Source organism: Mastigoproctus giganteus, chromosome 2 (genome assembly GCF_048544385.1).
Source record: "Mastigoproctus giganteus isolate SK-2022 chromosome 2, ASM4854438v1, whole genome shotgun sequence".
Taxonomy (NCBI): domain Eukaryota; kingdom Metazoa; phylum Arthropoda; class Arachnida; order Uropygi; family Thelyphonidae; genus Mastigoproctus; species Mastigoproctus giganteus.
This window is the reverse complement of record NC_143576.1, coordinates 191,325,134-191,340,890: the sequence shown is the minus strand read 5'-3', so window position 1 is coordinate 191,340,890 and position 15,757 is coordinate 191,325,134. Positions and strand designations below refer to the sequence as shown.

At 36.4% G+C, this 15,757-nt stretch overlaps 1 protein-coding gene across 1 annotated transcript in view; it reads left to right on the top strand.

Annotated features, from left to right (window-relative positions):
- The window catches only part of LOC150089860 (translin-like), a 106,960-nt gene that overhangs the window by 35,998 nt on the left and 55,205 nt on the right, over positions 1-15,757 (top strand). Inside the window, exon 3 of the mRNA XM_090368867.1 lies at positions 900-996. Within this exon, the coding sequence (XP_090224993.1) occupies positions 900-996 (97 nt within the window). The remainder of the gene's footprint in view (positions 1-899; positions 997-15,757) is intronic.

The window sequence follows — 15,757 nt, the reverse complement described above, 5'->3', positions numbered from 1 at the left end:
ATTTTCTACATATTTAAAAATTTGAGAGACTTCCAGGATAGCTGTTTCGAAGCTTACTGGCTTCTCATTGAATGGTGAGTGGCCTCTGATAGTGAATGTGTGTAGAACTTGAATAATGTATTTTGTCTAACTGAACAGCTAAGCAGTGTACAGAAGTAAAATTTCCATTTTAAAAACATAAATATAGTATTCTCCCATAAGCATAAGTGATCTAGTTTAGGGTTTAAATGTAAATGTAAAAGTTGCTATATATTTAAAATAGAAGTTCTGTAATTACACATTTGTCCAAAAGTAAATCTAACTTGATAAGCCCATCTAAGGAGAAGTGCAGCCAGTTATGGTATGGTGTGGTCTCGGGAAGGACAGAATGATTGGCTCATTCTTCTTTCAAAAACACTGACAAGAGAATTATATCTTGACTAGTTGTAGAATGTAACTTTTCTAAGCAATTTGTTAGCCTGTGCGGTTGTCACAGACATTCAGATATGTCAGCCAAGCTGTGCTTGTTATCTGGGAGTCTAAAACACTGATGGAACTGATATTTGGTGATGCTCAAGTCAAGTGGACCCAATTTTTGCAAATTTTGCATCTTACATAAGGTCTAGTATTGTTTTGCCATCTCTCTCATTGATGATATTTAAGTTGGCATGGCACACATTGGATAATTTGGACTTTCACTTCCCTTTATACCTTTTTTATTCTATTAAATACAGTCCATTTCAATATTTTCATAGAATGAAGTATATGTTTGCAAAACATTGATTTAAAATCATCTTAATTAACAACATCCTGAAATTTGGCTTCATGGAACTCTGTATATAGTTTAAGTGAAAGGAAAAATGTCTAAATAATTTTTTATAAGTTAATCACTCTGAATTAATGATGGTGCATATTTTTAGTTCCAGAAATATGCTCTGAAGCAAGACAACTATTTGTAATGGTGAGACAGCACTATGCTATATTGAGTACAAAAGTTCCAAGAGATCAGTACTTTAGGTAAATATTACACAATTGTATTTAGGAGTTGAATTTTTTTAATACAGTACTACCTCTGTACTGCAGTTTTTGATATATTATAAATGTTTACATGTACCCCATCTTGGGATATTTAAAAAAAAAAAAACAACACAAATTTCAAAAAAGCAAACTGTATACCTCACAGAGAGGAACCAGCTGCTGTGTGGTTTCCAAATTATAAGTGTATTCTCTTTCTTTCTGTAAATTTTTATAAACAGCAGGACTTATCTGAGAGTAATTATTCTAGATATTCAGTTTTTCCCTTATCTTCTCTCAGATGAAATAAAAAAAAAAAAAAAAATACATAGACAACTTTAAAAAAAAAAGTAGATATTTTCCTCTGAGAGGTGAAACCAGTTATCATATCAGTAATGTAAATTTTTGTAAACACAGCATGTAGCATCCTTTTCAAGGCTATGAAATCACATTTAGAATGGCAAAAACTGCTGAATGCATAATGCAATGCTCATGTCCACTGATGAATAGTTTGCATATTTTTATAGTTTTCTACTGTTGCAGATATTGTTCTTCCTAACTATACTCTACACCCTTGTGCTGTGGGGGGACCACAGTTTGATTCAGAATAGTACACTATTTTTTAGGGAAAATAATTTTTCCCTTTAAAATAGTGTAGACTTTACCTGTATGGCAGTTTTTGGGAATGCATTAATTTTGTAACTCAAGGGAAAATTTTTTTTTTTTATTTTTTTATTTTCTGTAATGTCATGGGAAAGTGTCTTACATTTAAAGTTAAAACTTTACATTGCAATTGTCAGATAAATTTTACACAACTTTATTCGTGAGTTTTGAAAAGTGTTTTAGAAGGCACCAATGCTACTGTTCAACTTCATTTAACATCATTAATATATGCAGGGTCATCCCTAGATTTCAGGGAACCTGTTGCTCATCATTTGGGGGCCCCAGGCACATTGCATCTGTTAATATGCCATGCAATTTGCTTGTCGAAAGAAGCTTAGTAAACTTATAGCTGAAAATGAGTGATGTATTGAACGTTGAGATTTTCTTCTAAATAAGCTTAGCTTCATTTTTGTTTGAAGTTACCATACATCAAGCTCATGGAACCCAAAATTTACAGTAACCCAACCATGTAACATCATTCTAATTGATGTTACATCCCTATCTGTGAAGTGCTAATTATGTATTGAGTGGTTCCTTATTTCCTATTTATATGCTCTACTGTAAATTGGATTTCCTATAAACACTTCATTTGGAAGTGTGGGGTCATGAGAAATTGACAGTTTTGAAAATTTTACTGTATGAAGTACTGCTGTTTTTAGTTTAAAGTACAGTATTATTAAAAAAATAAAAACTGAGTAATATAGCATATTTGCCATTTAAAATATTTAACTCATTTATCTACTCCAGCAGAAGAGGAGAAAAAACTTTAGCATATGCAGAATAAAAATTTTCTTACAATAAAAACACCTGCTTAATAGTTCATATCTTTTATTCATTTTTTCATTATGTACAAGTTAGTGCAATTGCATCATTTCTGTACATAGCCAACTACTTAAGTAGTTATAAATTGGCATCATTAAGTATGTTTCATATTGTGAATACCTTCACAACGAGTTGCCATGATATTGCACTACCTCGAATAAGTAATGCTTCACCAATGGAGAAGCCTATTGTTACTTATTCTCAGTGGACACCATCACCTATACGGCACCATTTCGAAGCTTATTGGCTCCTCATCAGTGGGAGGGCAGGTACCCTGGTGCAGTGATGACAAACCAGTTGCGAATTATAAATCCACAATATGAGAGATGCCTGATGGTGTGGAGTAAGTTAGATTACAGTATAGTTTAGGGTTGAAGCCTTAGGTTACATAAAGAGTTTAACTAATGTACAAGTTAGTGCAATTGCATCATTTCTGTACCTAGCCAACTACTTAAGTAGTTGACTATGTACAGAAATCACCAGAAGTACACCCTCAGGCATCTCTCAAATTGTGGATTTATAATTTGCAACTGAGTTGTCTTCATCATTGCACCTGTGGGTCAAATGATGAAGACAACTCATGAGGAGATTGGCTCCTCATCAGTGGGTGTACCTGCCCACCCACTGATGAGCCAATAAGCTGCGAAACAGTGCTGTATGGGTGATGGTATCTACTGAGAATAAGTAACAATAGTCTTCTCCTGTGGTGAAGTGTTACCTATTTGAGGTAGTGCAATATCATGGCAACTCGCTGTGAAGGTATTCACAATATGAGATATACTTAATGATGCAATTTATAACTAAAGTAGTTGGCTATGTACAGAAATGATGCAATTGCACTAACTTTTACATTTGTTAAACTCTTTATGTAATCTGAGGCTTTAGCCCTAAATTATACCACATTGTTTCATATTACTATTGGAAAAGTCTAGGTAAATTTTATTCTGTTGTAATGTGGTTAGCTTATAATGTGGGGTTAGCTCATGAATGTTGGTAACAACTATAAACTTGTTATAGTTGTTCCCAACATTCATGTTATATTGAGGTTGCAGAGTATTAATTTCAATGAATACAGATATTATCATGTTTAAATTTTAAAAGTGTGCAAATAGTACAGGAATTCCCTGGCTTACATGATACTTGACTTAGGGAAATTCGACTTTACATAAGTTTTTGCCAGCCGGTGCAAACTTAAAAAAAATTGCGGGAACTTATTTTGCATCCCATAAGAATAAATGGAGGTATCGTGTGAAAATATTGTAATGTGAACCCTTTTTTTTTTTTTTTTTTTTTTTTTTTTTGTAATTCATTCCAAGACCTCGGAAGTTAAATTTTTACTATATAACTAAGCTATTTATCTCTCTAAAAGGTTATTTTTATAATGGAAAGTGCACTACACTTTCATCATTACCATACGGCGTGCTTATCAGCTGGAGAATTAATTCTCGTAACAATGCTCGAAAGGTAAAATTTGTTGACATTATGCCTCTCTCCTCTCTCTCTTTGTGTAATTTTATAATATTGAAATTTTTGTAATTTTGTACACTTGTAATTTTTCCTGCACATGAGATAAAAAAAAAAAATTGAATAAATAATTCTATTTACTTGTTCGTCGAACTTTTTTTTTTTTTTTTTGCTTCAATCAAATTCAGCGCACATAGTTGCGATTACTGCATAAGCATTTAGCGAAATTCCAACTTATGTAGAGTTCTGCGGAATGCAACACTTACATAAGTCGGAGTGGCTGTATTTGTAAAGAATGTTATCATATATTGAACTGGAAATGAGAGTAGCCTTGTGCAGGCCAAGTTTTTACAGCTCCGCTAAAAGAGAAGTTTTCTTAAATTTTTGCTGTTTTATTGACTTAAATGGCATATTTATTTTCTAGAAGTAGCTTTATATTCCTAGTTATGATACTGAGTTTAATTTGAACTTTGATAGAGATTTTATTAGGTTATTACTTAGTATCGGTAAATGTATCCAATGCAAGTATTTTACAAGTTTTTGCAGCTCTGGCGAATGCTAAGTTTTTATTTATATTTAGCTGTTTTATTGACTTAATTGTTATATTAAATTATTTTCTATAAACAGCTTATAGACCTAGTCAAACTCCTTGGTTTATTTTGAACTTTTATTGCATGATTTTGAAAGTTAATTAATACTTAGTGTCCGTAGATTTACTGTTCGTAACTTGCTGCCATTGTTATACAATGCCACATATATCCCAAACTAGTTAGCATAAGGTTTAAGGTAAAACTAGACAGCGAAACACGTAGCACGTTATTAGAAATCCGTTAGCTTAGTATAGTTTAGTATTATCAGTTAATAAGTAAAATTTATTAATCTTATAGAACTTCATTGTTAATTAAAAATGTACATTTTTTTAACTAAATGCATATAACGACTTAGATTTTACAAATGTAACATTATTAATTAATACTTATAACACGATAAGAGATATAGAAGTTATATAACGAAACTCGTAGATAATACTCAATACTGAAAAAAAAAAAAAAAAAAAGAATATATATATATATATATATATATATATATATAGTGTTATAACTACATTGGGATATAAGTTTAGGGTTATAATTTTATATAGAAATTGCATTTTATTTGAAATTGAATTGAAAATCATGACTCAGAACAGAGTAGCTAATGAGAGTGCTGTGGCTCAGGATCAGGAGACAACTGAGGGGGAGCAGTTGTCCTCTGCATCACAGCCTTTTAAAATGTACTGCTTGTTTGATGTTGGTGGAGCAGTCACAGACGGGACATGATATTGTCCAGGGGAATGTCTTTGTGTGTGTATATGATGTAAGGAGTGTCACTAAGTGTAAGTTGTCACTAGAGCAAACCTAGTGACAACTCAGCATTGTTATGGGCCTATATGAGAGCTTGAAGGACAGGATGTGGATGCCCTTGAAGGATCGAAATTGAGGGGCCCCACCAAGCTCTCAGCTGCCTACATCCACACCAGAGCTTGCACTTGAACATCACGCAACACAGTGGAAACCCCAAGGCAGAATGCATTGGTCCCACAAGAACTAGTAGTTGTCAGTGACTATTGTCAGGGAAATGGGGGAACATCAAAAAGGATAGGTGGAACAGGACCAGGGTATGTCTGCTAGGGGCAAAGGTTGATGATGTTGTAGAGCAGATATAATCTTTTAATTGCACAAAAGGTGATATTGTTGTACACGTTGGCACTAATGATATTAAGAGTAGGAGACAGGTGGAATTACTTAATGAGTACAGGTCACTTTTAAAAAAAAAAAAAAGCCATGAATTAGGGTCAAATTTTAGTGTCTGCAATTCTGCCCCGACACGATGGGAGGGAGTAAATAACGAGAGCCTTATCAATCAATTCGGCCCTGGAGAGATTGCGCAAGCCTCAAGGGGTAAATTTTTTTTTAGCCTGGTCTGTGCTTGTTAACAGGAGAGACTGCATCTACAGGGATGGGATACACTTAAATAGAAAGGGTGCAAGAATATTTGCTGATGCTATCGAGGCAGTGTTAGATGGGTCAGAAAGCTGTTAGCTTGGGGGGATACACAGGCTAATAGATTAACAGTTTCACCGCTGCCAGAGGTGACAAAGTGATTCTTGCACTGCTCGTATTGGAATGGACAGCAGCCTGGAAAATAAGATGCAGATGCAGGGCATTTCAGACTGCTGCGAGTCATTGCGGTAAAAGTAAATACATGGGCTGTGATAGCTTAGCCTAGAATACGAACAGGTGCATGTATATTTGCAATTACACCAATGCTAGGAGTTTGGTAAATAAATTTGAAGATGAATTTGAGGTGTTGATCAAAACACCAAAGGTAGATATTGTTGGGATATCAGATGTGGTGCCAAACAGATATAAGGAATGCAGAACTGGAATTTGGGGAGTACAATGTGTACAGGAAGGATAGACGGATAGGAAAGGAGGAGGAGTTATGCTATTAGTTAAGAAACACAAAATCCAAGGAAGGACAGCCAGTTGACATGGCTGAACAGTGCAGTGTTGAGTCAGTTTGGTGTGACATAAGCACTAGGAAATCAAAATTGAGAGTAGAAGTGTGTTATAGGTCTAATCACTCTGATGAGTATAATAAACAACTACAGAGAAATAGTGGGCCAGTAAATCAGTTTTATAATGGGGGATATTAATTTCCAGATATTGACTGGAATTTGTGGGTTGGTCACTCACACACTAGCAAGCTTTTGTGGATTTATTGGGTGATTGTTTTCTACATCAGCATGATTGGGAGGAAACTAGAGGGAGTAATACTCTTGATCTGATTATCAGTAGTGATTCTTTATGCATTAAGAATCTGCAGATAAAGGAACCACTAGGTGGCAGTGATCACATTGTGCTGAAGTAGGATTTACTCAAAGAGGTAACTACCATCAGGGGTAAAGGGAAGGATTTTTGTTTTCATAAAGGTCACTACAGTGGTCTCATAGAGTTTTTAAATTCTGCAGTGGAACCAACTGATGATGTTACCAACAGCAAATTCTAAATGGGAAGCATTCAAAGAATTAATCTTGGAAGCTACTAGGCTTTTCATACTAACTAAGAAATACTGTTCAAGGTTTAGTCCTAAATGCATGTCAGATGAACTAATGAGACATATAGCAGAGAAGAAAAATGCATGGGATACGTATAAATTAATGGGTGACACTATGATAGATATAAGCTGATCTGTAACCAAGTCACAAAAGAGGTTAGGCAGGCAAAGCTAGATTATGAGAAATCTTTGGCAAAGAAAAACAGCAAAGAGTTCTTTAACTATGTAAACTCTAGAGGGAAAGGGATGAATCAGATTGGTCCACTGGATATTGATAATTCAACTGTTGATGATCCTGCTCAGGTGGCTAACAAACTAAATGAGTATATTGCATCTACATTCACACATGAGGAGTTATTCAAGGAGGGGAATGCCAGAGGTGAATAAAACTCTGCAATGAGCTAGATGATTTTGTAAAAACTGAGAGGAAAGTGGAGGAGAAAATGTTGAAGATAAACATAAACAAGTAATATAAAAAAAAAAATTTTAAAGTCAATTCCTACTTAGGTCAACAAAGAAAAATTTTATTTTATTTACTTTTTATTAAATAATTACAATTAATATAAATATGTATATACATATGACAGAATCACAATATTAAGTGGCAAAATAGAAAGCGAATTTCCTTGCAATTTTCCATTTTCCTTTCTATATATGGTGTTGGACTATTATTTTTATTCACATGTTTCATTTTCCATTTTGTTCCCTCCTTGACTCAGACTAGAACCCAGAATGAAAAAAAGAATCTGAAAAAGAAATTTTTTTCCAGCGATCTACACGCTTTGCCACTGATGGTATTTATTCCTAAATTTATATCCTGCTAAATATCTTATATAAGAGAAATTTTTTTCTCCCATATAAAACTAAAATTAATTAATTAAATTTAATTAATGAATTAATATTTGAAAAAACTGTATTAACATCAAGTGTCATCCACTACAAGTTTAAAAAAATTTATTTGAACTTGAGTGGATGAATAAAAAGTATTTTATTAACGATTGAAAATTTGAACAAGATATATATATATATAGGGAGAGTGTGAACTAATAGTAGGAATTGAAAAAGGCACCTAGAGTGGATGGGATCTATCCAGTTACAGCAGGCCCCCATCATAACATGGTTTGCTTTACTCTGATTCGCTATAACGCTGTTCTTATATTATAACCTGTATCTGACTATAACGCTGTCACAGATCACTGTAACGCTCTTTTACAGATGGTATTTTAGGCATATTTAACGAAATCGTTTCATTTGATGGAGTCGATAGCTTGAAAATGAATAACAAAACGGCATTAAAACGTTTCCCACGCCGACTTGAGAAATTTTCCCACGCTCAGTGAAATTTTCTCGCACACTAATTTAATTGCAGTACAGTGACTTGTTACGTACTTCCCAGATAAACATTTTAAAAAATGATCAAGTATACTGCTTGTAATATTTGCGTTATATGCATTTATCCGAAGTCTAGTCATCACTCAGTACAGTATTAGACATCGTGCGTAATGGATAGTTTACTTGAACATTGTATCGTAACCAACGCAGTTACATTTTCGAAGAGTTAATAATAGCCGATTTAGGAATGAAAAAGCAACAACATCTGGGCGTAGTATGAAGACTATAAATGTAAGAAAAGAACTAAATTTGAAAATTAAATTAGACGTTTTGAAGCGAATCGATTCCGGTCGACGGGATCGATTCGCTTCAAAATTTAGGACTTGTAAGTTTAACTGTAAGAACAATTATAAAAAAGAAAGAATTAATTTTAGCAGCGGGAAAGATAGCTGTTCCATTGCAAACAACTAGGGCTAGGCCGGCTATTAGGATTGAAATGGAAAGACTAACCAATTTTATTGAAGATAATATCCAATGCAGAATTCAATTAAGTTAAATATTATAAATAATAAAAAAGAGAAAGAGATTAGCCTATATGATGATCTGAAGAAAAATCACCTAAAAAAAAAAAAATGGAACCATTTAAAACCAGTAAGGGCTGGTTGAATAGATTTAAAATCCAGGGAGAAGCCACAAGTGCAGATCAAGGATCCGAAACTTTCAAAAAAGAACTTGCTAAAATTATTGGAGAGGGTTATTGTGTGTTATACTTCTCAACAAGTTTATAACATAGAGAAGCAGGACTTTTGTGGAAACGAATGCCTAAAAGAAGTTTCATACTGAAAGAAGGAAAAAACATGCCAGGTTTCTAAGCGGCGAAGGATTGGGTGACTTTATTGTAGGGTGGTAACGCTGCGGGGAATTTAAAATTAATTCCCCTTTTAGTTTATTTGGAAGAGGGCCAAAGTTCAACCCAAAATCGACACATTTTTCATAATTAAATTCATTAGTTAAATTCATGATTTTAATTGGAATTTTAAGTTTAATTTTGATACGTAAATAGTTACCATATAATTATATACGTATGTAATGCAGAATATTTTATATGTACAAATATTTTGACCGACATTTGTGCATCTTTACCCTACCGTTTATCATTGATTAGGAAATATCCTATGGCACCGACCGCAACTTACAAATACATATGTTACCTTATGGGAATGCGGCGCTCGCTTACCGTGGATTCACTTAGCGCTCTGTTTTTCAGGAACACATTTATCAGCGTTAAGCAGGGGTCACCTATATATTAAAGGAAGCAGCAAAGGAAGTAAGTAAACCCTTAGCCATAATTATGAGAGCTTCCCTGGACTCAGGGGAGGTACCCATGGACTGGAGATGTGCGCAAATGTTGACCCCTATTCACAAAGGAGGATCAAAGGGCGACAAGTAATTAAAGATCTATTAGTTTAACTTCTGTTCGAGGGAAATTAATGGAGGCACTGGTTAAAGAAGCACTGTAGGATCATCTAGACAAGCTCAGACACAGCATGGTTTTGCTAAGGGCTTACCCTTAACAAAAGTCTTGTCAGACCAATTTGATTGGATACTATGATGTGGTCACATAGGAACTGGATGCAGGGAATAACTTTGATCTCATATATTTGGATCTTAGAAAGGCTTTTGATACTGTTGTACATGGAAGACTGCTGCACAAATTGGGGCAGTGCGACACTGGAGGCAAATTGCTGCTATGGATAAAGGGATGGTTGAGTGGGAGAAGACAGTGGTAATCAATGGACACTGCTCTTTGTGGACTAATGTTATTAGTGGATTCCCTCAGGGTTCAGTGTTGGGTCCATTGTTGTGTTCTTTATTTATTAATGATATTGATGATGGTATATTAAACATAATGTCCCAAGTTTGCAGACAATATGAAGGCTGGCAGGGTTGTTAATGACACTAATGACGGTATGCTGCTACAACAGGATCTAGAAAAGTTTGGCAGATGTGCTAAGAGGTTGCAACTGAAGTTTAACAACGACAAATGTAAAGTACTGCATATGGGGAAAACAGTAACCCAAGAGTAACATATCAACTATGTGGTACTACCCTGACAGTGGCAGAGAATAAAAAGGACCTGGGGCTAATTGTGCAAGCAGATATGAAATTTTCTGAGCAGTGCAGATGGTCTGCAAGAGTAGCTCATGGCGTCTTGTCAATGATATACAGGAATTTTTCTAGCAGGGATAAGGTGGTGATTATCCCTTTGTATAAGACAATGGTCAGGCTGCACCTTGGGTACTGTACAGGTCTTGTGTTCTCATTTTAGGATGTAGAGCTGCTAGTGCAAGTGCAGAGAAGGGCAACAAGATTAGTGAATGGAACAAAGAATTGCTCTTACGAAGAAAGGCTTAAGTTTTGCAAATTAGTGTCTGGAGACTAGACATCTGCATGGTGATCTGATTGAGGTGTTAGCATTAGCATTAGTAGAGGCATTTGATGCAAGAAAGCAAGCTTATGCAGCATCAGCCAAAAAAAAAAAAAAAAACCCACTTCCACTTCACCCCTCTGTTCGTTCAAAATACCTGTCCAGCTGAGCCTTAAACTTATTTAGGCAATCAACCTCCACCACAAGGGATGGCAGTCTGTTCCACCAACCAACCACCCACCCGCTGGCTAAAGGCAAATTTCCGCACGTCTATCCTACATCTGTCTTTCCTCAATTTGAATTTATGCCCTCTCAGGTGATTTTTCTGAGCTAGAGGAAGAATCCCATCAGCATTGAGCATGCTTAAACCATTCAAGGCTTTATACACCTCTATCAGATCACCTCGCTGGTGCCTAGTCTCCAGACACTGTAATTTGCAAAACTTAAGCCTTTCTTCGTAAGAGCACCCCTTTGTTCCATTCACTAATCTTGTTGCCCTTCTCTGTACTCGTTCTAACAGCTCTACATCCTTCTTGAAATGAGGCCTCCCGACCTGTATACAGTACTCTAGGTGTGGCCTGACCATTGCCTTATACAGTGGAATAATCACCTCCTTATCCCTGCTGGAAAAATTCCTGTATATCATTGACAATACTCCATGAGCTACTCTTGCAGCCCGTCTGCACTGCTCAGAGAACTCCATATCTGCCTGCACAATCACCCCCAAGTCCCTTTCATTCTCCACCACTGTCAGTGCAGCACCACAGAGTTGATACGTTGCTCTGGGGTTGCTGTTTCCCATGCGTAGTACTTTACATTTGTCAATGTTAAACTTCATTTGCCACCTCTCAGCCCATCTGCTCAACCTTTCCAGATCCTGTTGCAGCAGCATAGAGTCAGTAATGTCCTTGACAACCCTGCCAACCTTTGTATCATCTGCAAACTTGGACATTAAGCTTGATATACCATCATCAATATCATTTATAAATACAGAAAACAATAATGGACCCAACACTGAGCCCTGAGGGACTCCACTAATAACATTAGTCCACGATGAGCAGTGTCCATTGATTACCACTCTCTGTCTTCTCCCCCTCAACCACCCCTTTATCCATAGCAGCAATTTGCCTCCAATGTCACACTGCTCCAATTTGTGTAGCAGTCTTCCATGTGCAACAGTATCAAAAGCCTTTCTAAGATCCAAGTATATAATATCAAAGTTATTCCCTGCATCCAGTTCTTTTGTGACTGCATCATAGTATCCAATCAAGTTGGTCAGGCAAGACTTCCCCTTAACAAAACCATGCTGTGTCTGAGCTATAACTGAAGTCTTGTCTAAATGATCCTGCAGTGCTTCTTTAACCAGTGCCTCCATTAATTTTCCTGGAACAGAAGTTAAGCTCACAGGTCTATAATTACTTGTGTCAGCCTTTGATCCTCCTTTGTGAATTGGGGTCACATTTGCACATTTACAGTCTATGGGTACCTCCCCTGAGTCCAAGGAAGCTCTCATAATTATGGCTAAGGGTTTGCTTACTTCCTTTGCTGCCTCCTTTAATATAACTGGATAGATCCCATCCACCCCGGGTGCCTTTCTTGTGTTTATCTTCAGCAGTTTCTCCTCCACTTTACTCCCAGTTATTTCAAGATTCTGTAGCTGACTGCTAGAGTTGAATACACCTCTGGCATTCCCCTTGCTGAATAACTCCTCATGTGTGAATGTCGATGCAAAATATTCATTTAGTTTGTTAGCTACCTGAGCAGGATCATCAACAGTTGATCCATCAATATCAAGTGGACCAATCTGATTCATCCCCTTCCTTCTAGAGTTTACATAAGTAAAGAACTCTTTGCTGTTTTTCTTTGCATCCCTTGCCAAGGATTTCTCGTAATCTGCCTTCGCCTGCCTAACCTCCTTTGTAACTTGGTTGCATATCAACTTGTATCTATCATAGGCTTCTGTGTCATGTGTTAATTTGTAAGTATCCCATGCATTTTTCTTCTCTGCCATATGCCTCATTAGTTCATCTGACATCCATTTTGGCCTAAACCTTGAACAATATTTCTTAGTCGGTATGTAAAGCCTAGTAGCTTCCAAGATAAGTTCTTTGAATACTTCCCATTTTGAGTTTGCTGTTGGTAACATCATCAGTTGGTCCCCCACTGTATAGAATTTAAATACTGTCTCAGTCCATCGTAGTCGCCTTTACGGAAGCAATAACCCTTCCCTTTACCCCTAATGGTAGTTACCTCTTTCAGTAACTCCCACTTCAGCACACTGTGATCACTGCCACCTAGTGGTTCATTTATCTGCAGATTCTTAATGCATGAAGAATCACTGCTGATAATCAAATCAAGAGTATTACTCCCTCTAGTTGCCTCCCGAACATGCTGATGTAGAAAACAATCATCCAATAAATCCACAAAAGCCCTGCTAGTGTGTGAGTAACCAGCCCCCAAATTCCAGTCAATATCTGGGAAATTAAAATCTCCCATTATAAGACTCTGATTTACTGGCCCACTCTATTTCCCTGTACAGTTCCTTATTATACTCATCAAAGTCATTAGGCCTATAGCACACTCCTACTCTCAATTTTGATCTCCCAATGCTTATGTCACACCAAACTGACTCAACACTGCACTGTCCGATGTCGGCGATGTCGACTGGCTTCACTTCCTTGGTTTTTATGTGTTTCTTAACTAATAGCATAACCCCTCCCCCCTTCCTATCCTGTCTATCCTTTCTGTAGACGTTGTACTCCCCAAATTGCAGTTCTGCATCCCTTATATCTGTGTGACACCACGTCTCTGATATCCCAACAATATCTGCCTTTGATGTTTTGAGCAATACCTCAAATTCATCAAATTTATTTACTAAACTCCTAGCATTGGTGTACACGCAAGTATACCTGCACCTGTTTCTATTCTTAGCTACCCTAACACAACCCATGTGTTTATTTGTACCGCAATGACTCCCAGCAGTCTCTGAAATATCCTGAATCTTGTTTTTCAGGCTTCTGCTCATTCCAATAGAAGCAGTGCAAGAATCTCTTTCACCTCTGCCAGTGGCTACTGTTAATCTATTCGTCTTTGTATCCCCCCAAGCTAGCAGTTTTCCGACCCACCTAACACTGCCTCAATAGCATCAGCAAATATTCTTGCACCCTTTCTATTTAAGTGTATCCCATCCCTGTAGAAGCAATCTCTCCTGTTAACAAGTACAGTCCAGGCTGAAAAAAATTCTACCCCTTGAGCCTTGCACAATCTTTCCAGGGCCGAATTGATCGACAAGGCTCTCATCATATACTCCCTCCTATCGTGTCTGGGCAGAATTGCAGACACTTTCAAATTCAACCCTAATTCTCGGCTTTTGTTCAACAGTGACCTGTACTTGTTAAGTAATTCTGCCGGTCTCCTACTCTTAATATTATTAGTGCCAACGTGTACAACTATATCACCTTTTGTGCCCTTAAAATATTGTATAAAAAAATAGTGTATAAAGCTTTGAATGGTTTGAGCATGCTCAATGCTGATTGGATCCTTCCCTCTTGCTCAGAATAATCGCCTGAGAGGGCATAAATTCAAATTGAGGAAAGACAGTTGTAGGACAGATGTGCGGAAGTTTGCCTTTAGCCAGCATGTGGTCGATTGCTGGAACAAACTTCCATCCATCATTGTAGAAGTTAATAGCTTAAATAGATTCAAGGCAGAACTAGTCAAACGTTTGGAGTGAGTGGATGGGTGAAATTAAAGTTTTTTTTTTTTTTTTTTTTTTTTGCTGATGCTATATAAGCTTGCTTTCTTGCATCATGTGCCTATGCTAATATTCTTTTAACCATACAAGATGTACCCATACTTCATGAAAACTCATCTAAGTCTGTTATACCCAATGGTTTATGCAATTTACTGTGATAGCATAAATCAGTCCAGGATTTGTTACCCTTGTATTTATTGTTTTCTCCTTTGCTATTCTATTTTTCACAGCTCTCTGTCACGTTAGTTTCGTTATTATATAACAGATTTGTCCCTGTTACTACTTTGGTTGTGGCTATCGTATTGACCTTGTAGTCCTTTTTCAGGTATAGATTTTTTAATCTTCCAGCTTTTTTTTTGTTATTTTTATTTTCATTATAAACACTGCTTAGGGAACTGCCTTGTCCATACTTCTGAAGCGATTTATAATTTTACCCTTTCAATCACTTGTATCTACGTTGTATTCATAAATTTTCTCTTACACGGTTAGGGTCAAGTATGGAAATGCAGTCCTTTGATGCATAGTCAGGAGTAATCCCCCCGATGAAATACCTGATCTTGTATCAATATTCACTTTGGCCAACATCAGATTTTTATTGCATTATTTGCTCTGCTTACCTGATTTGAATTATAGCCAAATTTTCCCGCCTTTATCTGATGTAGGCTACTGTTACCTTCTCCCGACATTCTGAGGTATTTTTATTTTACATGTTGCTACATTTTGCTTATATTTCAGCTATTTTCTTTCTTTTTGCTCATATTTCGGCTATCTTTCTTTTTGGTCTTTGGCTTTCTGTGTGACTTGAGCTGCCATCTTTATTTTTATCTGTTATATTTATTATAATATTCATATATATACAGTAAACCCCCGCTATTCGTGGTATCTGTATTCGCAGTTTCGCGTATTCACGGTCGCTGATTTAATATAAAATGAAACCTAAAAAAATGTGAAATTTAAAGTGCCGTGAACTTTTTCTGCCATAAAAAAACATGGGTGTGGCTAAAATTATCTTTCCCGGTCAAAACAGGGCTCAGTGGGTGGGGGGAGAGAGGTGACAAAATCGCAAGCGTGGATGTTTCTCGCTAATCCTTGTTCAGTATGTGTTATGCGCTTGTCATGGAAGGTTTCGACGTTTGCCTTTAATTTATATGCTTATAAATTGAATAAATTTATCAATTTATAAATTGATATGCTTACAAAAG